The sequence below is a fragment of the Taudactylus pleione genome, unplaced genomic scaffold, assembly GCF_031769625.1.
Source record: "Taudactylus pleione unplaced genomic scaffold, aTauple2 ptg000556l, whole genome shotgun sequence".
NCBI lineage: Eukaryota > Metazoa > Chordata > Amphibia > Anura > Myobatrachidae > Taudactylus > Taudactylus pleione.
Window position 1 is genome coordinate 17,265,363 of NW_028284958.1, and position 26,532 is coordinate 17,291,894.

At 42.7% G+C, this 26,532-nt stretch overlaps 1 protein-coding gene across 9 annotated transcripts in view; it reads left to right on the top strand.

Moving 5' to 3' along the window:
- MEF2A (myocyte enhancer factor 2A) overlaps positions 1 to 26,532 on the top strand; it is a 152,550-nt gene that overhangs the window by 88,096 nt on the left and 37,922 nt on the right. For 5 of the 9 annotated variants that reach the window (XM_088452693.1, XM_088452697.1, XM_088452698.1 and 2 more), the window contains exons 4-6: positions 21,169 to 21,285; positions 21,354 to 21,491; positions 25,625 to 25,847. In XM_088452693.1, the coding sequence (XP_088308819.1) occupies positions 21,169 to 21,285; positions 21,354 to 21,491; positions 25,625 to 25,847 (478 nt within the window). The remainder of the gene's footprint in view (positions 1 to 21,168; positions 21,286 to 21,353; positions 21,492 to 25,624; positions 25,848 to 26,532) is intronic. The other 4 variants (XM_088452700.1, XM_088452702.1, XM_088452699.1 and 1 more) reach the window with 2 other exon arrangements.

Below are 26,532 nucleotides of genomic sequence, written 5' to 3' on the forward strand. Positions count from 1 at the left end.
CACCACCTACCTAAACATTGTTGCAGACCCAGTACACCCCTTCATGGCAACAGTATTCACTGATGGCAGTGGCTTAGGTGCCCTGCCACACTGTTGAAATTGTTCATGAATGGTTTATGGAACATGACAAACCGTTAAGTTGTCTACTTGGCCTCAACATTCCCCAGAACTCAAACCGATCTAACATCTTTGGGATGTGCTGTAAAAACAAATTCGAGCCATGGAGGCCCCCACTTTCAACATACAGGACCATACAAGACCATCGCGACCATCGGGCTTGCGACGGAGACCCTGCGGTAGGGTCTCGCTGCCGCAAGCCCTGGAGTGATTTTGGCTCTATCAGAGCCAAAATCACTCCCACTGACATCACTACTGATGTCAGTGGGGCCGGCTTCAGACGGTAGGCGTTCCCATGGGAACGCCTCCGTCTGGCAGCCACGTCCCTGGCACGCCCACCAAAGGGGGCGTGCTGTCAATCAACATCGACAGCACGCCCCCTTTGGTGCGAGACCCGGAGCGACGGCTATCCCGTCGCTAGCCGGGTCTCGCGCATGCGCACGACGGAGCTCCCTCCGTCGTGCGCATGTGCAGTAGGGCACCATCAACCCGCTAGCGAGCGTCCTGCGCTCGCGAGTGGGTCTGAATGACCCCCTGTGTTCTTAGTTATTCTGTACGTGTATGGTGGTTTGCGTACACAGACATCTCCAATTGTTGGGGTCTGAGTACGCACAGCACCTGTCCTGCAAATGTGCACAACAGGTCCTGCGTGACCGCTCACAAGCCCCCCTTAGCTGCAGCATGATTGACAGGCCCGTTCTCTAAAACAGGTAAGTGCTGGCCAAAGCAGCAATCATTGCCACCGATTATCGCAATGGTGAACTGAGGCAGCGTCTATGGACATTGCACTCGGATTGCAGAAGAGTTGGTGAAAATCCCTATTTTAAGGTTAAAATTTCAGGACTTGGTTCCTGAACCACTGGGACTGGCACCAACCTCCCTAATGATTAATTAGGCACTTGGGAGTTTTTAATTAGCTTCATTTGGCATATCATATTTGGGGTGACATTCTGCAAAGTGTAGAATAAGGGGATACAAGATGTAGAACAGGTATAAGGGGGTGCTGTATTGATAGGGGAGACAGGTGGTAGTTACAGGTGGTTTTTTTTTTTTTTTTTTTTACATTCTTTCAACAGTAACTTAAAATGATACAAAAATAAACTGACAGAAATGTTATGTACCCCTAATTCTACTACAGCATTTCATTATGATTTTTTTTTCAGTGTTACTGTAAATTGCTTAGAACGGACATTTGACACACTCTTAGAACCCCAAATAGTTTGCTTCTGGCCACGAACAGACTTCTATACTGTTATCCTATATTAGTTTGCATATTTGGGGGATACAGGCTAATTTACCCATTTTCACCCATACTTAACGCATGTAACTCCTGCAAGAATTGTCGCCCGAATGCCAGAAGACGAGTTTTCTAATTAGGTGTTAAATGGGAGCGTGCATACAGACTATAAGTGCCATTAACGTGTGATAGATGCATTGAGTCAAACACGTTAAGTTCACACACGTCAACTTAACGTTTTATTGCGGCTAATTGATTCCCCCCCCCTAAATTTTCAATGAACAAAATATAAACAGGCTTACATGTAGGAGTTCCACAGGGCAATCCCTGCAGACAGACTGATCTGTGCTTCATCAGGTTTATGGATAAACCTTAAAGTCTGTGTAATCTTGTGCATTTTGAGGACAAGGACAGAGCAGGTGCTCTGAGCATTTGGAAAGCCTGTGAATGGAATTATCTGCTTGTGGAGACGTGGCACCTTTTGTATGTGGTAGTCTATCACATTCATGCCTTTGTTTGGCTATGCTTAGTGTTATAACTTTTCTTTTAGTGCTAGAATAAACATTTTAGGCTTTTGTACTATTGTCACCTGGACAAATTAAAAAACCATGTTTAAAGTGCAGTTCCAGATTTAAATCATTAATTTATAGGCATAATATGGAGAGGATGTCAAGCAAATGCTTTAATCACTAGAGCAGCGTTTAAATGCAGACAGCGTTTTGGACAAGAATCCAAAGCTCTTGTTAAATACACTGTCTGATTTAGAAATCATTTATATTTTCCCGTAGTAATTAAAAAAAAAAAAAAAACACGTTGAAAGCAGAATTGTAGAAGCACTAGTGTGAAAACCTCCTACAGGCCACTGCCCATTTGTGGGTCATTGGTAATTTCTGCTAATTATACCATTTGGTTGTGAATATACATAAAGCTGGGTACACATTTACATTGTGTACCCAGCCGACCTATTGTGCGACGTGACCTGGCGGGGGGTCTCGGCATTGGTAAGTGCATACACACTTTTCGATGTCGGGAGCGTCTGGGACATCACTTGTCGGACCTGCATGCAGGTCCGACGGACGACATAGTCAGTGAGGAGCATGCTGCTGAATGCAGCATGGCCCTCGCTGACCATGTCGCCCGTCGGACCTGCAGGTCCGACAAGCGATGTCGCTGACGATGCATGGGAGCGTGTATCGTCCATGACATTGATGGTACACACCAGACTATGTGCCCGAAATGTCGACCGATCTGGCCGGATCAGACGACATATTGTTTAGTGGGTACCCAGCATTAGTGTTGTCAAACATAAATTGTGACTGGATGGCTTTACTCCACTGGCCGGTACAGGTTTATGTAAGGTTATTGTATTTCTGAGTAACCTGAGTGGGCTTACTTCGCTACTCCTGGGGTATAAGTATTCCCTTTCACCATCAGTAACCACTAGTCAGACTCCTTCCACTGCATCATAGGAGGCACCACCAGGCGTCTACACTGGCACGTGGAACCACTTATTTTGAATATGTGTGGTCACCAGTCCAGATGTAGAGTGCAGCAGAGGCAAAATCTTGGAGATGGGAGTGGGAGGAAGTAATCAGTTGGTGGCATGCAGGACATGCAGTTGTGGAGCAAAGTGGGTGGGCAGGAGTGTGTAGGGAGATGTCAGTGATGTAAATGGGAGACGATTGGATGAGGGCTTTGTAAGTGAGGGTGAGAGACGCTTGAATTGGGTTCTGAAGAGGAGGGGGAGCCAGTGTAAGGCTTGTAGGAGAGTAGAGGATGATTTAGAAGATTTGGAGAGGAAGATGAGCTGAGCAGCAGCATTGAGGACAGATTGGAGTGGAGAGAGGTGGGAATCGGGAAGGTCAGATAGGAAGAGGTTACAGTAGTCCAATCTGGAGATGACCAGTGAGTGGATGAGGGTCTTAGAAGCATCCAGGATGAGAGAGGTTATGTTCCTGGAAATGTTTTGGGATAGAAACTGCAAGACTGCGAAAGATATTGAACGTGTGGTTTGAAGGAGAGGGAGGAGTAAAAGATAACTCCAAGACAGTGCACAGGTGGGCAAGATGGGAACAGGCAGAAGGAGAGAGGTAGCGGAGGAGGCGGGAGGGATAGGGTCAAAGGGGTAGGTGGAAGATGGGAGGACCAGATGAGGGCCATGACTTCCTCTCCAGAAATGGGGTAGAAAGATGTTAGAGTTGGTAAGATGGATGGGGAGGAGTGGTCTGAAAAAGGAGGGGGTGGAGTGCTGTGGGTCTGGTTGGATGCGATGTCCTGACATATGGAGTCAATTTTAGATGTAAAGTAGGTGTCAAAGTCAAGGACAGAGCTAGGGAAGGGTGGGGAAGCGAGGAGAGGGTGGGCAGAGGAAGGAGTTGAATGAGGCGAAGAGATGCCGGGGGAGATGCCGGGGGAGATGAGGTTATTGAAAGAAGACTGTTTAGAGAGGGAAAGGGCAGCACTTTACAGGCTGTGCTTAAAAAATGACAGGAGCTGATTCATTGGTACTTTCTCTCTCCATTTTCTCTCCTCAAGCTCTGATAACTCTCATCCTAAAGGCACACATCCACTAGATGATTAAATTGAGCGATTGAACTATAACGATATCGTTCAGTTGTTCGCAAATCGTTTAGAAAAATGTCTAAAACGACCAGCGATGCGTGCTCCCGCTGGTTGGTTAGACATTTGTCATCGGGCAAGCATGCTGGACAACCTGACGATAACGGCAGGTTCAGCATGTTAGGAGATGATTGATGTGCCTACACTGAACGATTGTCAGTCTGTGATGTGCCTACACTGAACGAGAAAACTACTGCACGATTACAATGTCGTAATCGTGCAGTCGTTTTGATGTCTTTTAGTGGATTTGTGCTATCAGTCTACATTAGACGCATAGGTCCAACATCTCCCTTTGATGGTGCAGCAGAATGAAAGTTTTTGCGGTGGGTGCTATCTTAGGTCCCCAGTGACAATGACAATAGCCAGGTAGAATTTGTTAAATGTTTGCAGCTCTTTGCTATCCAACTGTGCCTTCCCTAAATACAGAATTTGCCTTTTGTCAGTAATTACATGGAAAAGAGGAACACATGCTTCCAAAGGTCAGAAAGTGAAACCACTCGGGACACATCAAGTGTCCTGAGGCAACCCAGGGTGCCACGGCACACAGTTTGGGAATCACTGTCAGGATTCTTACTAATCGAATGCCGCTGCCTGTATTCTGACCGTTTGCATCCTGACCGCCGGATCCCGTACCCAACCAAAGTTAACGTGTACTCTTTAGCCACATATCATGGGTGTAGCTATATTATCAGCTGGACCAAATTTATCATATTGATGTATTGGGATGGAGGGAATGCGCTGAGGTGGGAGGCACTCCTCTCTTCTTAGGAGCGTTAAGCTGTATTTCTTGTAGTATCTGAGTAAGTACAGTAGTGAGGGAGATGTATCTGCAGCAACGGCTCCCTGATGTAACACTGGCATACCTTGAATATGACACAAATTATTAGTGATCTGCAGAAAGCTTGCTGGACTGGAAAAAAGTTACTTTATTTAGTATTGGACACAAAGCCCTATTATGTATAAATAGATTGCCAGCTGCAGGGGGAATGTAAAGTGCTCCTCGTTGGTTGGTAAAGACAAGTTTTTTAACGTTTGTACTATGATGAGAGAATCGCTGCTAATGTCTCATAATCATTTTGGCAAATGGGGGTTTAAACCAGATTGCTTTAGTGCTGTTTTGTATTTATTTTATTCTACATACATTCTTGTAAGTAGTCGTCACAGAACCAAATGTTTTAAAAGACTGAACTTTATAATCATTTTTCAATGTTTCCCGATGAAAAAGTTTTTAGATTTGAAGATTTATACAAAATGGCTTACTTTTCTGTATGTTTTGTTTTTTGACTATTGTGGTATTGTTGTGTTTTTTTCCCTTATTAAGTATAGTAGCTTCAGTTAGTAAAACTAATGGTGCATACACACGGTCAGATTTTGTGACAGATCTGAACGATAACTATTTTAAAAATCGTTCATATCTGAAAGAAAATCTGACATGTGAGCCTGCAACCATGAACCAGTATCCCAGATATTGTTCCCGCATGTCAGATAACGATATCTGACATCTGATGTGTTTGCAGGCAGATTTGGACGATTTAATTAATTTTAATACTGTCTGAAATCGTTCAATCTTTCAAACCGTTTGTAAAATTGTTCAAATCGTTCATCTGACAGATCTGACCATGTGTATGCTCCATAACTTTTGGTATCTGTATCTGTGACCAGATACTATAGGGCTGATTCTGAGTCTGACGCAGTGGCCTCCATGTCTCCGTGTTTTGCGCAGTTTCGGCTGTACTTTAGGCTAATACCGCTACAAGCTCTTCCCTGATGTTGAGCCGTAAGTCCCATGGACTGAGACGCCCACTTTCAAAGCCTTTAGACGCCCAGCTACCGTTTGGTGCATCTTTAGGCGCAACCATTGGTCGCAATATCCAAACTTGCACCAGCCCCATGCAAGGTGCAGATTCTCCGGCAGAATGTGGCCTCCAATGTACGCTATAGGGTGGTCTCAGACCACAACCACTTCTGCGATATGCCCACACACTGACTGCCATAACGCGCCCATGAGATCTCCATGCTTCTAATTATTCACAGCCCAGGAACGCCCATTACATTTGCAATACAGTCCGTGCATCTCAATCGATCCCACCACTTTATGCACACTGTTTGACGCATGCACTATGCAACTTTTTTGCAACAGCAGACACGCGCAGCTGAAAAACATCGCTCACCTACGTGAACATCACTATTGCGGACAACTCCGATTCAGGCCCTGTATAGTTTCTTGTAGTGTTTCCTTCTAGTATAGAAACCAGAAGAATGGACAACTGAATTACTGAATTTAGGAGACTAAGGGGGTCATTCATTCGCAAGCGGGTTGATGTTCCCCCACTGCGCATGCGCACGACAGAGGGAGCTCCGTCGTGCGCATGCGCGAGACCCGGCGAGCGACGGGCTCTCCATCGCTCCGGGTCTCGCACCAAAGGGGGCGTGCTGTCGATGTTGATTGACAGCACGCCCCCTTTGGTGGGCGTGCCGGGGGCGTGCCTGCCAGACGGAGGCGTTCCCATGGGAACGCCTACCGTCTGAAGCCGGCCCTACTGACATCACTAGTGATGTCAGTGGGAGTGATTGTGGCTCTGATAGAGCCAAAATCACTCCAGGGCTTGCGGCAGCGAGACCCTACCGCAGGGTCTCCGTCGCAAGCCCGATGGTCGCGATGGTCAAGACCATCGCGACCATCTTCATGGACGCTCGCATATGCTGTGGGTGGTCACCCACAGCTATGCGAGTGGCCAGGAGGCCGCTCCATTTTCATGGAGGAGGGCACTGATTCAGAGCATGCGCTCTGGTCAGAGCGTTCGGCTCTGAATCAGGCCCCAAGGGCCATATTTAGTTAGTTTCGCACCCGCGATATTTTTTTGCATGTCGGACTTTTCGCCAATATATTGCATGTTTTGCATGCGGAAAAGTATCGAGCGCACTCCCGCTATTCGCCATATTCAATTAGAAAGGACGCCCTAACTTGGAGCAGGCTTTACTCTCCTTTTATGTGATATTTTATTCCAAAGTGGATCTTAAAGATGTCTGTAATAAAGGATTTGTTACCAAGTAAGGACTGGGTTGTAGGAATATTTCTCTTAGGTTTTTGCTGGACGTTTTCAGAAGCCAGCTATTTCACTCTTGAATCTTAGCTGGAAAAAAAAAAAATAGGATTTGGAAGACTGTGACCAGCTGGCTCCTCAGTCATAAATGTGTAGTGTATAGCAGTGTAAGGGTTAGTTGTTGCAATGCATGAATTTACAAAGTCGTGTCATTTTGCAAAATGAATAAGCTTCCAGTCTTGCTGGTTTCCTGGTAACGGTCAGAAGAGGAGCACTTACCTTCAGTAAATGGCTCTTTGACGTCAGTTCTGCTTTCCTGTCAGAAGTACAAGTGGATGTTTTCTCAGACTCAACTTTTTCTAGTCTGATTATTTCTGGCAACTATCAGCCACAAATAGGTGTATAACTGAACACTATACTGTTTAGAAAAACTCTTTATTCTTTTTTAAAAAATAATAGAAAATGATATTACAAGAGCATGGAGATTGAGAATTCTTTCACTTGGTCAAGTCTGGACCTTGATTTAATAGTGCGGGAAAGCTTGCATATGTTTTCTGAATGCTCTCAACACAATGGCCCAAATGTCTACGAGATGCGGGTAGTGATCACAACTCCTTTATTGGCCCAAATGTAAGGTGTGATGTAGCTCATACTTACCTACTCTCCTGGAAGGTGCAGGAGACTCATGATTTTTCGCATAGACCCTTGGAAGAGTGGGTGGATCTCCCATATCTCACCCACTTCCTAAGGAAGTTGGTAAGATGGTGAGTTAATACTGGGAATCTCAGGTCTGTATGAAGGGGTGGGGTCTAATGATATGAAGAGTAAAGCTGCATACACACACAACGATTTTGTTACCAAGGATTTTATGAACGATTTTTATGAACGATTTTTATGTCAGATTTTTTAAAGTGTAATGAACGATTTTTATGAACTACAAACGATTTTTGCATATTCCCTTAATGAAAATCGTTCAGTTGACAAGTCTGACTGAACTACAAACTACAAACGTGAACGCGCATGAACGATAATCGTTCATCATTTGACTCAGAAAGTGAACGATTTTATATTGTTTAACGATTATCGGTCAAAAAATCGTTGTGTGTGTATGCAGCTTTAGACCTGGCCCCACAAAGTGGTCAGCTGTATCCCCTCTCCGGGTTTATCCTGGAAGCTTGATGTAGCCACTAGATTTAAAGCAGCTTGTACTTTTTTAAGGCAAAAAAAAATAAACAGGTTAGTTTTGCCCTAAATAAATTGCCACTTTAAATCTAGCTGCTACCTCACATCTCACAGGCTATTACATTTGGGCCAATAAAGGAGTTGAGATTTGATATATTGAATGTGACAAGTATCTGTATACCCATAACCTACTCCAACACAGGGGACGGATGTACATCTAATAACATTAATACTTTATAGACTATTCCAGTATTTAAAAAGCAAACCCGGCTAAACTTATGTATACAATGCATACATTTTTTTTTTTTAAATACTGCCTCATAGTGTGAAAGTGTGCATCATCTGTGGACACTGTATACAGGGGAGAATGCTTTTAATAAGTTTCTGAAGTGAGATAAGATTCAATATGTTGTGTGTGTTCTCATGTGTCTAGATTTATTGCATGGATTATTGTACCTTTGTTTGATAAATACAGTCAGATACTTTTGATGCCTACTTTTAATGTGGCCTGAGATTTGGCATGACCTTATAATTGAGTAGGTTAACCACACCTGTAGGACGCTGATTCTGTATGTTTAGAACATCCCTTATGATGCAAGGACACGAGTTAGAAGGGAGGATCATCGTTGTAGGTGTGTCTGTATGTATTATTGAAATTATTTTCAACATAGTAGATTAATACTGAAGACATCAAAACTATGAAAGAAAACATATGGAATTATGTTGTAAACAAAAAAGTGTTAAATCCAAATATGTGTTATATTTTAGATTCCTCAAAGTAGCCCCCTTTTGCTTGGATGACAGCTTTGCACACTGTTAGCATTCTCTCAATCAGCTTCTTGAGGTAGTCTCCTGCAATGGTTTTCCAACCGTCTTGAAGGAGTTCCCAGAGGTGCTGAGCACTTGTTGGCTGCTTTTCCTTCACTCTGCGGTCCAACTCATCCCAAACCAGCTCAATTGGGTTTAGGTCGGGTGATTGTGGAGGCCAGGTCATCTGACGCAGCACTCCATCACTTTCTTTCTTGGTCAAGTAGCAGTTACATAGCCTGGAGGTGTGTTTGGGGTCATTGTCTTGTTGAAAAACAAATGATGGTCCCAGTAAGCGCAAACCAGATGGGATGGTATGGCGCTGCGGAATGTTGTGGTAGCCTTGCTGGTTAAGTGTGCCTTGAATTTTGAATAAATCACCAACAGTGTCACCATCACACCTCCACCTCCATGCTTCACAGTGGGAACCACACATGCAGAAACCATCCGCTCACCTTCTCTGTGTCTTCTCACAAAGACACGACGGTTGGAACCAAAAATCTCAAATTTGGACTCATCAGATCAAAGTACAGATTTCCACTGGTCTAATGTCCATTCCTTGTGTTTCTTGGCCCAAACAATTCTCTGCTTCTTGTTGTTCATCCTCAGTAATAGCTTCTTCGCAGCAATATGACCATGAAGGCCTGATTCACACAGTCTCCTCTGAACAGTTGATGTTAGATTTGTCTGCTACTTGAATTCTAAAGACTTTATATGGTCTCTAATCTGAGGTGCTGTTAAATAGCGGTTTCTGAGGCTGGTAACTTATCCTCTACAGCAGAGGTAACTCTTGGTCTTCCTTTCCTGGGGCGGTCCTCATGAGAGCCAGTTTCATCACAGTGTTTGATGGTTTTGCAACTGCACTTGAGGATAGATTCAAAGTTCTTGAAATTTTCCATATCGACTTACCTTCATCTCTTAAAGTAATGATGGACTGTCGTTTCTCTTTACTGAGTTGAGTGGTTGGTGCCTTAATATGGATTACAACAGTAGTCAAATAGTGGTGTCCACTGTGTAGTAACCCTACCTCTGCACAACACAACTGATGGTCTCAAACACATTAAGAAGGCAAGTAATTCCACAGATTGACTCTTGACAAGGCACACCTGTTAATTCAAAACCATTCCAGGAGACTACCTCATGAAGCTGATTGAGAGAATGCCAAGCGTGTGCAAAGCTGTCATCAAACCAAAAGGGGGCTACTTTGAGGAATCTAAAATTATAAAACATATTTTGATTTGTTTAACATTTTTTTTGTTTACAACATAATTCCATATGTGGTCTTTCATAGTTTTGATGTCTTCAGCATTAATCTACTATGTTGATTATAATCAACATAGTAGATAATTTAAATACACAAAAACCATTGAATGAGATGTTGTGTCCAAACTTTTGACTGGTACTGAGTGTGTGTGTGTATGTGTATGTGTGTGTGTGTGTGTATATGTATATGTATATATATATCATACAGAGAGCATAGCTGTGACTGAGATATACAGAGAGCATCGAGCAACTGACATATCATACAGAGAGCATTGCAGTGACATATCATACAGAGAGCATTGCAGTGACATATCATACAGAGAGCATTGCAGTGACATATCATACAGAGAGCATTGCAGTGACATATCATACAGAGAGCATTGCAGTGACATATCATACAGAGAGCATCGCAGTGATATATCATACAGAGAGCATCGAGCGACTGACCTATCATACAGTGAGCATTGCAGTGACCTTTAAACTATTATATACAGTACAGGGGGTATAATGAGCTATAAAATACCTGGGCTGCACTATACAGTACAAGAGACAAAGATTGGACACAGTGCAGCTCTATAGGGGCTCTTTACAGTACAAGAGGAAACACGGAGGCTCAATGTGGACCCTACATGATATATGAGGTCACAGTGCAGCTCTTGTAGTGCCCTATTGGGAAGCATCTCTCCATCCCTCTCCCTCTCCCTAGAAGGTGGTTGGATGTGCTGTCTGTGCGGTGAATGGGCAGGGCATCAGATGGCTGGAGCTTTGGTTGAATTCGTGTGACAGCTGTGGACAGACCAGGGGACGGAGCTTAGCGCGACATACAGAAACTGGCTGTTAAAATAAAGTAATTTAATAAACATTCCTTCAGAAATGATCAAATATCCTGAGAAACAACTAAAATTAATAAACTAATATTTCTTCATCAATAAAAAAACCCATTAATAAGCAGTGTTAATAATGCAGTCCCGCCTGGTAGAAATTAGTAAATCCGCCGAGTACTGATTCTAGTAATGTAATTACAGTGCTTTTCACTTAATAACAAAAGTTAGGTTAATTTGGTATCCGTATGGTAGATAGACAGTAACAAGATAGACAAGCAATGGGTCAACACCAAATGGTTGACAGTGGGTACCAGGTAATTGGTCGACAGGGTTAAAAGGTTGACATGGAAATGGTCATTACAAAAAAAGGTTGACACATTGTTTTTTTTGGAGTTTTTCATGATTGTTAGGCTAAACTAACAAAAAAAAATTGTCAACTTTTTTTGTGTTGTCCATTTGCATGTCGACCTTTTGACAATGTCGACCTTTTGACCCTGTCAACTACAAGTACTGTCGATCATTTACTGATCGACCTTTTAACCTTGTCGACCTATTCACTGTCTAACTTCTGGTTTCTACCTAATGACTGTCTAACTGATTACTGTCTATCTATCAATCCACACCCGGTTCATTCATAAATCCTGAGTAGCTCAATGATGTACGGCCACAGGAAAATAGATGATTTAAGCTCTTTTGGAGCCGGAAATATATTAATGATGCCGCATAAATATATTATCCCAGTCACCTGTCATTCTTGAGAAACAGAATTTCAGCTTCATTTTGTAAGAAAATGTTTGTTCGCCTTGGTTAGTGTAATTGTATTCATGTGAATTGGAAGGCTTTGGTATCGGGACGAAACTGCCGGCTCCAAGGGATAGCAGATAGTGGTGGCGTTTCAGCAGCGGACGGAATTGTAAAAGCCACACACAAGCAGCTTTGTAATTCTGTCCTTGCTAAAATGCAAATGTTGTAGGAGGTGTCTGACACCTCCTGTTGCATCTGTGATTCCAAGCACTGCGGCCAATGTCGCACCCTGAGATCACCATAGTGACCATCAGTCGCGAAGTTAAACGGCGCTGAGCAAGCCTCAGCTTATGCAGGCTGGCCGGCATTCCAGGCCAGGAATCTGAGTCCATGGATCCTGACCTTGCCACTTCCGAAAAACGGGGGTGACCTGCCCCATTTCCGGGAATGCAAGCAGGTCCCCGCGCTGCCCCGTAAACGCCTCTGCCTGCGTGTGATCACGCAGGACCCCTTCTGCACATGTGCGATCAGCAGTGCACAATCGGGCCCACTGATAGCAGCTGTGAAAGCTGAGATTGTAATTTTGGTAGCTCATTGGGCTAATTCAGTATTCTGTTTGCGGGATGTAACAGTAAATAGACGTGTTTTTAGCGCATCATAGGAGGCGATCTGCAGGTGCAGCAGTTGGCAAATCAGACAGATAAGTCAGCCATAGGCAAATAGTATAAGTCAGCTAACACATTTCATCCACTGGAACTGGGGATTTCTTCACCAGTTGTATACAGCAGAACCTGAATAAAGTAACATTGTTTCTTATACCACAAGATCACTGGATGTCACACCTTTTTGTTGCAGATGCTGTTACCTTTCTCTGCTGATAATTCAGTTTTTTCTATATACAGGGCTGCATATTAGTATCATTATGATATTCTTTTAATTGTGCTGTGTGGCCATTTGGGGTACTCTTATGTGTTTATTGTAACTTTTACAATGTACACCAGGAAGATGCATTACTGTGAATATTGAGTATTTGAATTTGTGTTGATGTACAGGGCAGATATCAAGTGTTCAGCTGTGAATTCAAACAGAGAGAAAAGTGTATATGCTTTACTTTGAAAATGTGCCATTCTCTTAATAGTATGTTTAGTTAGCAATTTGCATTGGTTTTAAAATGCAACATGCATTTTTTAATATACTAATGGTTTGTTTTCCTTTTAGTCAAGTTGGAGTACATTATTTTTCAGTCTGTCCTGTTTCTCCTTCATAATTACCCCTGAGGTAAATGTTCTTGTAACACAGGGCTCTAACACAGCGCTCGTCAAAGTTTTCGAAAATCTTGCAGCCAGCTTAAATGTTTTGGACCCGACTATCGTCCCCAGCCAAAATCTATGAACACTTCTTCTATAGAACACCACTTCTGCCCCTTTAATGCATCTCAAGCTTCCCCACATGCTATCAGAGCCCTATTCATGCCCATCTGTGGTGCCCAGTTCATAGTATGCCACACTGCAGTGCCCCTAATTCATAACGACATACAACAGTGCCCCCAATACATAGTAAACCCACCACAGTGCCCCAATACATATTATGCCACACAACTGTGCATCCAATACATAGTATGCCACACTGAAGTGCACCCAGTTCATAATGACATGCCACAGTGACCCCAATACATATTATGCCACACCACAGTGCCCCAGTACATAGTATGCCACACCACAGTGCCCCAGTACATAGTATGCCACACCACAGTGCCTCCAATACATAGTATGCCACACTGCAGTGCATCCAATACATAGTAAGCCACACCACAGTCCCTGGAATACATAGTATGCCACAACACAGTGCATCCAATACATAGTAATCCACACCACAGTCCCTCGAATACATAGTATGCCACACCACAGTGCATCCAATACATAGTAATCCACACCACAGTGCATCTAATACATAGTATGCCACAGTGCCTCAATACATAGTATGCCACAGTCCATCCAATACATAGTATGCCACACCACAATGCATCCAATACATAGTATGCCCCACTAATGTGCCTCCAATACATAGTATGCCCCACTAATGTGCCTCCAATACAAAGTATGCCACAGTGCCTCCAATACATAGCATGCCACACCACAGTGCATCCAATACATAGTATTCCACACCACAGTGCATCTAATACATGAAATGACACACCACAGTTCATCCAATAAATATTATGCCACATCCAAAATGTGATAATGTGTATCATTTAAATTAATGTGTACAGAGAAGCAAGGCCCTGCATCAACAACCTGGGCTTGGATCTGAGACACCAGCAGAATGACCTGACTGGGTGTCATTGACTCTTCATAGGTGGGCAAGAACCTAACTTACTTGTAGCTTGGTAGCTGCAAGAACAGCAGGGGGGGGACGAGTATGTCCACCTCATCCCTGTGAAGGTGTCTATCAAGGAGTCCTGGGAGCTGGTCTCATTCAGCAGCCCCACTGTTGCTGGCGAGTGTACATTCGTGTAACATCTTAGTCGCCCTGGTGACTGGGATTTGTCGAGCCCTGATGTAACATGACTTAGGATGCTGGTGTTATCTGGAATTAAAATACACATGACATTGCAAAAGTCATAATAATATAACTTGCAAAGTACCTGGGTTGGATATTACTAGAGTTGTATTTAGATTTTACACTGATGAGTATTGTGAGGGAGTACATCCTAAATGACAAATTATTATGCTTTGGAATACCTATGCCCTCATACATAGTTGGCCTACATCATTGGTTCCCAATTGTTTTTGCTAATATAACACAAAGCTTTTATATGATTACATATCTAACATCTAGTTTATCTGCCATACCCACTGCACAATTCCAACTTATTTTAAGGCATTATATCCATATCCCTGTGACTTATCCAGCTCATACCAATGATACACAGCTCTGCCCCCAACCACTGATTTTGGACCAGGGGACTGTGCATGCACCAATGATGGTGTAGTCTTATGAAAGCAAAGTTTGTAGATGACAGACACAGAGTTTCCACACGTTGACATCTGCGCTGTAGCATGTTGCAGGAAGGTGTGTCTGGGAGTGATTCTGGCAGTAGTGTGTTGATTTACTCATTTTACATCTCTCTGCTAACTGGCAGCACAAAAGTTTGGAGCTTGTCCATGTGATATTACCTTTTTTTTCTTTTCCAATGGCAATATTCTTCTCTTGAAGCATAATATGATTTTCTTGCAATCAAACCTCTTATAAATTTAGAAGACTGTACTGTTGCAGATTGGCTGCTGTACTCCATACAGTATATCCACATTACCACGCATTGTAGAAATGATTCTTCATTTATTTCCACGTACAAGCTGGGAGGTTTTCTGTGGACCACATGACAAGACTTCCTGGTGGATGTAGCCACACAATAACTAGCATCAGCTGGTCTCCAGTTTTGTAGTGACCCTTAATATTTATATTATGTAATGATATACACCAGAGCCAGACCACCGCCCCCCCAAAAAAATTACAGGAGTGAGTAATGAGCACAGCTCTGTGTGTTATGCAACTGTTATACACACTATACTAGTCCACAAAATGGTCACAGTTGAGTGGGTACAGTAAGATGGAGGCCCTCTCACTGCTCTACACAGCTCCCCTGCTCCACCCTCTAGTAATAACGGACCACATTTCACTTAAAGCAATGGTGCCAGAAAGTACAACAAAACCCCCCTCCCCTCGTGGTTACACCATATATGCCTACCCTCCCGGTTTTCGCGGGAGGCTCCCGATTTTTCGGGTAACCCCCCGCACCCCCGGAAGGGTAGGCATTTCTCCCGCATTCTGCCCACTTCCTAGTGAAGTCGGCAGAATGAGGAAAATACCCGCGGCGATCGCGGGTCTCCGTGTAGGGGACGGGGCTTAAAACATGATTCTACATGAATCATGTCATTTGGCCCCGCCCCCTATGCAAATTCTAGCCTATCGCGGCAATTGACTATTCAAATTCTAGCCTATCGCGGCTTAATGGCGCGAATCGTCAGGCCCCGCCCCCATCACCCCCCTCCTGCTTCTCTTACCCGGGCTTCTCCTGGGAAGAGATCTGAAAAGGTAGGCAACTCTGGGTTACACCACTATCCCTCTGAAGCCGCTCCGCAATCCCTGGCCACGCATAGACCCTACTACCGGAGAGCTCTGTGCAGCCGGAGATAGGAGACAGTAGACAGCCGAGACGCTTACAGGAGGATCAGCGGAGACTGGGACAGACAGCAGGGATCAGAGCAGGCCAGGATGAAGAGGACACTCAGCAAATGCACTCCTGTGCATGATATGAAAACTGCAGTACTATAGGCACGAATCTACGCCAGAGCTGATGAGGATCTGCTTCCTCCCTTATTGCTAAATCTGTTAGCCAGGCAGCAAAATCTGGTAGCCATGGCGACCTGGCCCCCGGGATTTGTTGAGCCCTGATATACACCAATAGTTTTTTATGTTGGCTTATTTATTTGAAATATTGACTGTTTCAGCATACGGCACTGCAGCCTTGTAGAGCTAATATGACAGCGTTCTGTATATTTATTCTATGCCAGAAACCTTGCTTTGCCTTTTTCCTCCGCATTTGTTTATCTTTAATCAGACACAGCATAGCAATGATGGTTACTCGTATTCTCACATTTAAACCTTCCTGGTATCTCCAGAAGAATTTGATAGCTCTCTAGTCCACAAGAGATAAAAGTAAAAATTGGCAGACATTTGGAAGTGTTCCAGGGCCACTGCACAATGGACAGTTTTACAAGACAAAGCCATAGATCAATGGGTTTTTACATTTATAGTAACTTCAGACCTAATTGGCTGCACATGGAAGCTTGTATGGGCAGGGAGAACATTAAATACAGTATGATGGTGACTACTACTGGCTGCCGTAAAGGTGCGCCTTACACCTGGATCTTTCAGCAATGCCGCGCACATTCACCTTTGGACAAATTTGAAATAGACGCAGGGTCACTGTGATGTTTCGTCACACAGTTTCATAATAACTTTTAACAATTTTTTTTTTTTTTAAACAAATCTTTTATTTTTCCATACATGTTTATAAAGTGATATTTTATATGGTGTGTTATTAAGAAGTATTTCCTTTTGCTTTACAATTTTATTGTTTGCTTTGAATTGGTCTGTGATTTGAAAACTAGATCTTCACTTAACTTCCCTAAAGGACCATCCCCATGATAACCTTAGTTGCTGCCCATCTGTTATCTGTTTTTATAGAAATACTTTCAATGTATTGACTAGACTGGTTTCGAGGGAAGAACATTTTACTGCTGGTTTGACTGCTTGCCACAGGAATTCACATCTTGCCCTTGGTAGGAGTGCAAAAAGGTGATGTGCCAGATCAATGCCATGTTGCATTTGGAGTGGCGTAATGCATTGTATGCCAGTCTTGTGTAGGTATGACTCCTCAGCTAGACTCATTTCTGCTTTTTTGGTTATTTATATAGACAAACTGACACTGTCGTATGGGTCCTGCTGCTGGTCTGCATTCTATTTAAGTTACGGTAGAGTGGTGCTGTAGACTGCAGGCAAGGTGGCTTAGTGGTTAGCATTGTCCCTCATAGCCCTGTGACCTATGGGTTCTGTTCAGCCCAGTGCAACATCTGTATGGAGTTTGTACCTTCTCCTCATGTTGGTGTGGGTTTCTTTTAGGTACTCAGGTCTCTCAGTGGAGCAGAGACTTATGTTAATGATTATTTTCTGTACAGCAGTGTATAATATGTTGTCACTGTATAAATAAAGGTAAATATTTTTTTTCCTGAATGGCTTTAACCATAAGGGTATTTCATAGTAACATTTAATAGTGTGTCTATCCATGATGTGTTTTGATTTTTAAACAATTGTTCAGGTGAAATGAAAGGCTATAAAGAGTCACTTTTTTGTTTTTAATTTCATTAGTTGATTTGTTAAATTAAAATTACTATTTTTTTTTCTAACCTGTTCTGGTTTGGAAAAAAAACAACAATATTAAAACTTGCCCAGTTTCATGCGGCCCGGAGGGTTCCCTGCAGAGTACAGCAATATTGTTGCACCAGTTTAAAAAAAAACATCAAATAATAGAAAGAAAAATCTTGTTTCCTGCAATATTCTGTTGGAGTGATGAGGGAATGAATGGAACTTGATGTAGTTCCGACTGGAACTTGATGTATGTTGAAATCCCATGCTCACAAGTAAATAGGTTAGAAACAAATTTAGCGTTTTGTAACAGAAGTCACAAAATCCGGTTATTAACATGTGAAAAGCAGATTGGTGTGAGCGAGCACTGAAGATCAGCCGGCATTACATACCCATTCCGAAGAAACAACCCAAAAAGGACTTTAGAAATATGGAAGCTTGTTCTACTACTTCTTCTTATCCATGTAAATTATTATATTGCATTGTGTAACTATAAGGGCCCTTACCCATGGCTTCATATCTATATGCTTTTAATAGTGTTTTGGTAGTGTTTGCATTGTGCCATGGTTTACTGGTGCTACCTGCTCAATGTACTGGCATTAACCCTAAGTGAACGCATTGGGGACAATGGAGAAGCCTCTGTCTGCAAGTGATAATTCACCATAAGAGTGTTGCTGCCGTTTAACACAAAGCCAGTGTTTACGGGCCTTAATAGTTATTACCAGATTGCTTTGCCCCTCTTGTAAATGTTTTTATTATTTTTAGTTTAACCCTGAAGTATACTACAATATTTAACATTTAAAATTGTACACATTTATGTACCTCAAACGGCCATAAAATTAGTTTTTGTAAATGTATTTAGTGTGCGTGCATAAAATGCTCGCCAGTAACCGTGACCTTTCTCTGATGTCCCTATATTGATTGTCTGTCTGAGTGCCTGTGAGAAACTAAGGGCCAGCCTGTCTCCCACATACTTCCCTGTCCTTGTTGGCAGATTAAAACTTGCCGCTAGAATACAGCCTATTGGATAAGTCTGATTTGTTACTAATGCCAGTGCAATGGAGGTAAATACAAAACATTCCTGAGGATTGCTGTGGATTTAACATAAATGGTGGGTACACACTGGGCGATATTACTGAGCGACTGCACGATTACGACATCATAATCGTGCAATCACTCAGTAATCGTGCCCAAACCGTGCACTGTTATGTCGGAAACGACCAGCGATGCGCACTCCCGCTGGTCGTTTCCGACATTGTCCATCGCCTGAACATGCAGCGCAATCTGATGACCTCGTCAGGTTGCTGCATGTTGGGGAATGGGGGAAAGAGCCCGGCGCTGAACGATATCGTTAATGATATCGTTCAGCGGCTGTGCTCAATGTCATGAACGACATTGAGCACAGCCTGCCGGGGACACACTACACGATATCGCTCAGGGAGCATATCGTGTAGTGTGTACGCACCTAAAATGAACTCCTCTGTCTGACATAGTAAACCCACAAAAAAAATAAAATGAATTTCTTTAAAACCTCAGCTACAGCAACATCTTTTTGCACTATATAGAATGTCTGGTGGAACTGTCTGAGTCTTTTGTTTGGATTACATGTCACCAGCTTTAGGAAGACCTGCTAGTAAGCATGTCATATGGCGAATGTACGGTACGGTCTGCTGTTTCCCATGGTAAGGCTTGTTAAGGTGCATTGGTAGCGTAACAAGTGTGATTTCTTAAAACGTGGTGGAAGTTAATAAATCTAGCAGATTTGGCAGAAAATAACTAGTAATATAAATGGTACAGGGAATTATTCTCACACTATATATGTCACAGTGCTATTTTGAATTTTATGTAAAGTTGGAGGGGGGTGGGAAAATATGTATCTAATTTGGAAGGGAATACAGGGATCAATGTAAAATAAAAATCATGCATGCTCCTTCGTGATACAAACTTGGCACGCTAATGCTTTCTCACATGTAGGAGGGCCTTGAAGCTAAGCTAGTCATATAATCGCTTTCCTGCAGTGCTAAGATGGTCACAATGTGCTTGGCATTAGGCAGGGCTCGCAGCGTGGTGGGGGTTAACAATAACAAGCAGATAAAGTGACCACAGATTACTGACAGCCCAGGAAGGTTTTGGAGGAGAGCAACATCCCGACCTTCAAAGCCTGAAACAACAGCTCCATGTATGGCTGTGGCCGTGCTCTTACCCACCTGATTGGCCGGGCCTTGCTGGTAGCTGTGACAGGTGCTAGAGAAAGCTACACCTGTTCCTGCATGTGCTGCTGATGTAGCAAGGTTTGGGAGACACAGAACTCACGCCAAAGTAATGCAAGACGATCTTGTTGGACATTCCATCTCCCGATCACCTCCAACCTGCCACAAATTAACCAATTATAGTGTATTGTTATAATATATTTTAACACCCCTCTGCTTTTGTATTAGCCACCTCTTCTGAACAAGCTCATGTATTAACAAGGCAAACTGGTGAATTGCTTTATTCGTGGCATACAAAACTGGATGCAAATTATCAAACTAATTAACCGCATGGCCGATATTTGTTTGATTTATTAACTATGAGAGTATATGGATAAGTATACGGAGAGTATATTAATAATTGTATACAGTACTAAAGTGACTAAAACCATGCGGAACGTTGCATTTCCTTGTACAGAATTGTGCATTTAGTGTTGAGAAATAATTTGGTGTGTCATTGTCACTCTGTGCTTGGTTTGGAAGATTAGGCTGTGTAGTCGGTGGCATGTGATCTGGGTGAGGCCACTCTTATTAAGCTGGCCTATGACTCGGCGGATGAGTCAAAGCTGGCATGGAAATTCCCTGGTCTAGCCCAGTGTACTGGCTGCGTGTGAGACACATAATTATGGGAATAGATCTAGCAGTGCAAAAATATTAAAATGTCAGTCCTAGGACACGGACATTCTCCAGCTAGAAGTATAATTCTGCAAATCATTAGTGCTCATTTGTTTATGTACTTTGTAAGGCGCTGCGGAACCCTTGAGGCGCCATATAAATAAAGGATAATAAGAATATTAAATAGGATAATTGATAACACAAACTAAAATATAGAGTAGCCTACAGTATACATTACCCATGTATACTGGGTTCGCTTCATAATCTGTGTATGTTCTATAAGTTCTCCTATCTGGTCTCCAGGGAGAGATTGTATATCTCTGTGGTTTCAGTCAGCACGAAGGTTGTGACATCTCGCTTGTCATAAGAATTTGGTTGTAGTAGTTGAATCCACAATTGAATTGGCTATTTTGAAGCAAAAGACGAAACAATAGAGTTTCTGGGAGTATTTCCGTCTTTAAGGGCAGCGCTCTTTTAGACCCAAATTCTGCCTTCTCGGTTAGTGCAGTTTGCGTGTGAATTTTCCAATTGTGTTTCAGACGCTCAAAAAGAAAGGCTTAGATGGCTGTGAGAGCCCAGATGCTGAGAGATACTTTGAGGAAGACACATTCAGCAAACTAAATGAAGATAGTGATTTTGTTTTCAAGCGAGACCCTGTAAGTATTTTTCACCCTCTTTCCCTTCCTTGTATGTGTTGATCCTTTTTATTGACTTTACTGTCTAGGCTCTGAACAAGAAGGAACACAGAGGCTGCGACAGCCCGGACCCCGATGGCTCGTATGTCCTCACCCCCCACACCGAGGAAAAGTACAAAAAAATTAACGAGGAATTTGATAATATGATGCGCAATCATAAAATCTCTGTGAGTACAAGCGCTTGTTTTTTCTCTTCAGATAATGGGAGAGCAGTACCCATTAGATGCCATGAGAAGGAAATCTTATACTAGTCTGTAGTAAAATCAGGACAATATAGGCTTTCAAAAGAAAGCTGGGGAATTCTTCCTACATTAATCAACATGGCCGTTAAACATCGGATAGGGATCTGGTAACGCTCACATGTATATCTGACAAATGTTAAACGATGATATTATGGCACGTTGCACAATTCTAAAGTATACTTGCCTGTTTTATTCACATAGATTTTTGGAAATGTGGAGAAGAGATGGGAAAGGAGATAGTAGGCAGGGCTGGATGGTGTCAGCAAGAGGCAGGGCAGTTAGGTTATAAAGCCCCGCACACCAATATGTAATTATGGAGTGCCAGGGGTGTGATGTCACTTGTCATGTTGGCATTCTCCGTGTTTACACGGTGACACCAGAAGTGTAATTTCCTCACCCACCTAGCAGCATGTAGGAGTTTTCTGGGAAAATTGCCTGATATCTTGGTAATCTGGGAAGTCACCAAATATTCCAGGAGGGCTGGCAACTATCTTGTAAAATGGTACCCATGGCCTATGTACACTGAAGGAAGCCATTGCATGGGCTGTAAATCATAACATGGCAAACGATCAATTCACTGAGGCATTATGTTAACGATTCCAGTCAGGATAAATGTAAACAAAACTCTTATTCACTTTAATACCAAAAATAGAGCCTAACACTTTATAAATGAAGTCGTTTTGTACAAAGGACAATTCATGTAATAAGCCTGTGCTGGTGCTAATTTACAATATTATGTCTATTAGCATAGAAGAACTGATGCCTTGTTTGTCAGTGTCATTTATTTGTGTAGATATGATAATAGTGTTTGCAGAGTTCATTAGGATTCTTTTATTTGCCACATTGTGTACTCGGTTCATTCCAGTAATGCAATGCAATTATTTTTATAAGCAGATGGGCTTTCCACACAATCTGTCAACCTGTTGCTGAAATGTATAGCTGTTTTTGACAGTTAATTTTTTTCTGTTTTGCTGTGCACCCCTGTTTGTTTATTAATATGTTAAATTACACCACTCTAGTATTGGTGCCAATGACTGGAGGTAATGTAACTTTGCCAGGTGGATGATCTGTGTTTTACTAGCCCTATGACTCATGAAACCTTCAGTTTCTCAGCTTTCACTTTAATTGGATGCGACTCTAGTTCTAAGCACTGATCAAGTGGATCATAACAATTAGTGCTCAACAGTCCTGTCCAACCTTATTTAATTGTGCCAACTCCATACCCTCATTAGGTCATAAAAAAATACTGTCTGTTCCAGCAGTTGTGCAACAGGATATTGAATTGATTAACTTACTTAACTTGTTAAGGACATAGCGTTATCTTAATGTAGCAAAATTCCAATAGAGCCACTGTTTAGTTATCACAATATTCCTGTGTATATGCAAATGCTCCCTAGTATGAGTTCTTTTGTAAGGCTGCTGCTCCTTCCAGGATCCAAAATGGCAACAAAAGACCACATTTTTATATATAATGTAGAATGATAAAAGGGCATAATAGTACAGTAAATTGTTTGTAATGTATAGGTTAATGAGACTTCTACATATGTGTCTCTGATGCAGAGAGCATCCATCACTGTTCATTTGTACACTGTGCTGTTTCTGGTTTTAATCCCCCCAAATTTTATATATACTGTATATATAAAATAATCTCTATAACCTAATCTGGATTTTATTCTGACCATCAGTGCATACATATATTATCATCTGTGGGATAATCGTATACAAACTGTGACTTTATTATGATGTGTAGTGACAACTTGGGAATTTATTTAAGCCTTTGACATCTAATATTATTATGCTTAATATTATTGTATTTATACTTCTTTAATGTTTTGCATTTTGCCTGTACCTGTTCTATATTTTGTTTTTTGAACTTTTTTTTGTTTGATTTATTTTTTGTGTGTGTGCACCCATATTCCATTTCCCATATTCTCATCACTGTGGTATTTTTTACAATACGATTTTAAGTTAATTTAGGAATATCCAAGCCTGCTCAAGTCTATTTTTCTTAAACGCATATAAACATACATGCATGCATGTTAACCAGGGTCTATTTAGTCAGGAGCCAATTGAACAACATATATATAATGTCTGTGGACCATGGGAGGAACACAGAGCACCCAGGGGAGGCACACAAAAACAAAAGTATACCATACAAATCTTCTCACTGATAGCATCATGGATGGAATCCCAGCGAGGCCGTGATCCTAACCACAGTGTGGAATCAGAGAGGTGCCAGTCCCGCTAACCAACCCTATATGATTTGTCCCTTAATCTGTGGGTTTACATAGAGGGATGATGTGAGGGTATGACTGCTTTTATAGATGCAGAAGGAAACCTCTTTATTAAATATTTTACATGGACTAGAGAATTAACCCACTGTTCTGCCATTGCTCCCAGTGGAATGCAGTATTGGTGGTAAAAGCCACGTCAGCTACTAGTTGGCAGGAAATGTTGAGACACTACAGTTAGCAGATAGCTTGGGCTCTCGAGGCATGCTGGGCTTATACACTGATCAGCCATAACATTAAAACCACTGACAGGGGATTGGAATAACATTGAATATCTCATTATTATGGCACCTGTCAGTGAGTGGGATACATTAGGCAGCAAGTGAACAAGTTGAAGCTTATGTGTTGGAAACAGGACAAAATGGCAAGCATAAGGATCTGAGTGACTTTGACAAGCGCCAGGTTGTAATGGCTAGATGTCTGGGTCAGAGCAGCACCAAAACAGCAAGTTTTGTGAGGTGTTCCCAGTATGCAGTGGTAAGTACCTACCAAAAATGGTCCAAGGAAGGAGAACGTGGTGACAGGGTCACTGATGAGCATGGGGAGTGAAGGTTAGTCTGTCTGGTACCATCTCACAGAAGAACTTCTGTAAGGTAATGCTGGCTATGAAATAAAGGTGTCAGAACACCCAGTGCCTCGCAGCCTGCTGAGTATGGGCTGAGTATCAGCACACCGATCCGAGTGTCCATGCTGACCCCTGACCACCAACGAAAGCACCTACAATGAGCATGTGAGCGTCGGAACTGGACCATGGAGCAGGTGGCCTTGTCTGATGAATCACATTTTCTTTTACATCATGTGGACGGCTGGGTGCATGTGCATCATTTATCTGGAGCAGAGATGCCTTCAGGATGCACTATAGGAACAAGGCAAGCCGGCAGAGGCATTCTGATGCTCTGGGCAATGTCCTTGCATTTGTGTGGATGTTACTTTGACACGTACCACTTACCTAAGCATTGTTGCAGACCAAGTACACTTCTTCATGGCAACGGTATTCCCCGAAGGCAGTGGCCTCTGTCAACAAGATAATGCGCCCTGCCACACTACTAAAATTGTTCATGAATGATTTGAGGAGCATGAAAGAAAGATCTCAATCTGATTGTGCTGGAAAAAAAAACAAGTGTGAACCATGGAGGCCCAGCTTCGCAGTTTACAGTATTTAAGGGTCTGCTGCTAAAGTCTTAGTGCCAGATACACCACAGGACACCTTCAGAAGTCTCTTATGGAGTCCATGCTTTCAATGGGTCAGAGCTGGTTTGGCGGCACAAGAGTTACTTACACAATAATAAGCAGGTGCTTTTAATGTTATGGCTGATCGGTGTAGTTCCATTGGAGCTGGCAAGAAACAGGTTACCTATGTCTGCTCTGCATTCATCTGTATGTGAACCATAACTGTAGCATATTGTTAGTAATACATTTAAGTTTTTATGTATTAATAGAGGTACAAAGATAAACAATTAAAGACCTTGTTTTTTGTAACCTTCAGGAAAGTCGTGGTTTGCATTTTATTCTTTAAAACAAACATCTGCTCAATGCATGTTGCCCACCCACTTCCTGCCTTTATGCTGTATGCTAGAGTATATGATGATGACATTTCTATGTCTGCTTTTATGTTTATGCCATTGACCCTTTAGATATATATGATTCATTGTCATTGCTTGGTTTGTATTGCCGTTCATATCAGCATGGCTGTTTGTTTTAAACATATTATTAAAGCCTTTCTTTTGCTTTTGAAAGTTATAGGATTACCCTTTCTTTTGTTCACAGCCTGGACTACCACAGCAAAACTTTTCAATGTCTGTGACTATCCCAGTGTCCAACCCAAACAGTTTGCCCTACAGTTCTCCAGGGAACACACTCGTCACACCTTCACTGGCTGCCAGCAACTCATTAACAGACACAGGCATGCTGTCCCCTCCTCAGACAGGGCTACACAGAAATGTGGGTTCCCCGGGGGTGTCACAGAGGCCGCCTAGCACTGGCAATGCAGGTAAGAAGCCATCATTTCATCTCTGTCCCTCTGTCACCGTGTCACTTCTCTCTCTTCTGTTCGCCTTTCTCTAATCTCTGTCCCTCTTCCATCTTTCTTTCATATCTGTCCCTCCTGTATGTCTGTGTCTATAATTTCTGTCCCTCCTGTCTCCAGCTGTCTTTTTTTTTTTTCTCTCTCTCATATCTGTGCCCGCAGTGTGTGTTTCATCTATTTCCCCCATCTGTCTCATCTGTGATTCTCCCCCCTCCCCCCCCCCCCAGCCCCACATCTGTACCTCTATCATCTCTCTGCCCAATTGTCTCTCCCTCTGTCTCACTCCCCCTCAGGGCTGTGGAGAGCTCTGACAGGCCGGGGTACTGGCTGGCCAGATCCCGGAAGTGTGCGCCCCCCAGCACAGGTGGGGTGCGATCGCCCCCACCTGTAAATTCCTCTCTGTTCATTACTGCTGGCCCCTTCTGTGTAGCAGGCCAGATTCAGTGGCACTACCTGATGTGCCGCTGCCTGCGCAGCAATACAGGTGTGGTCAGCAGTAGTGGGCAGAGCATTGGGGACGGTCACTGATCCAGGCCCTTCCAACCCCAGCATATTTGCCAGCTTTAAGATATAATTTACATAAACTTGTATACTGTATGAAAGCCTGCCAAGTTGTGCGCTTGTGCCTATCAACTGAAAATGTATTCAT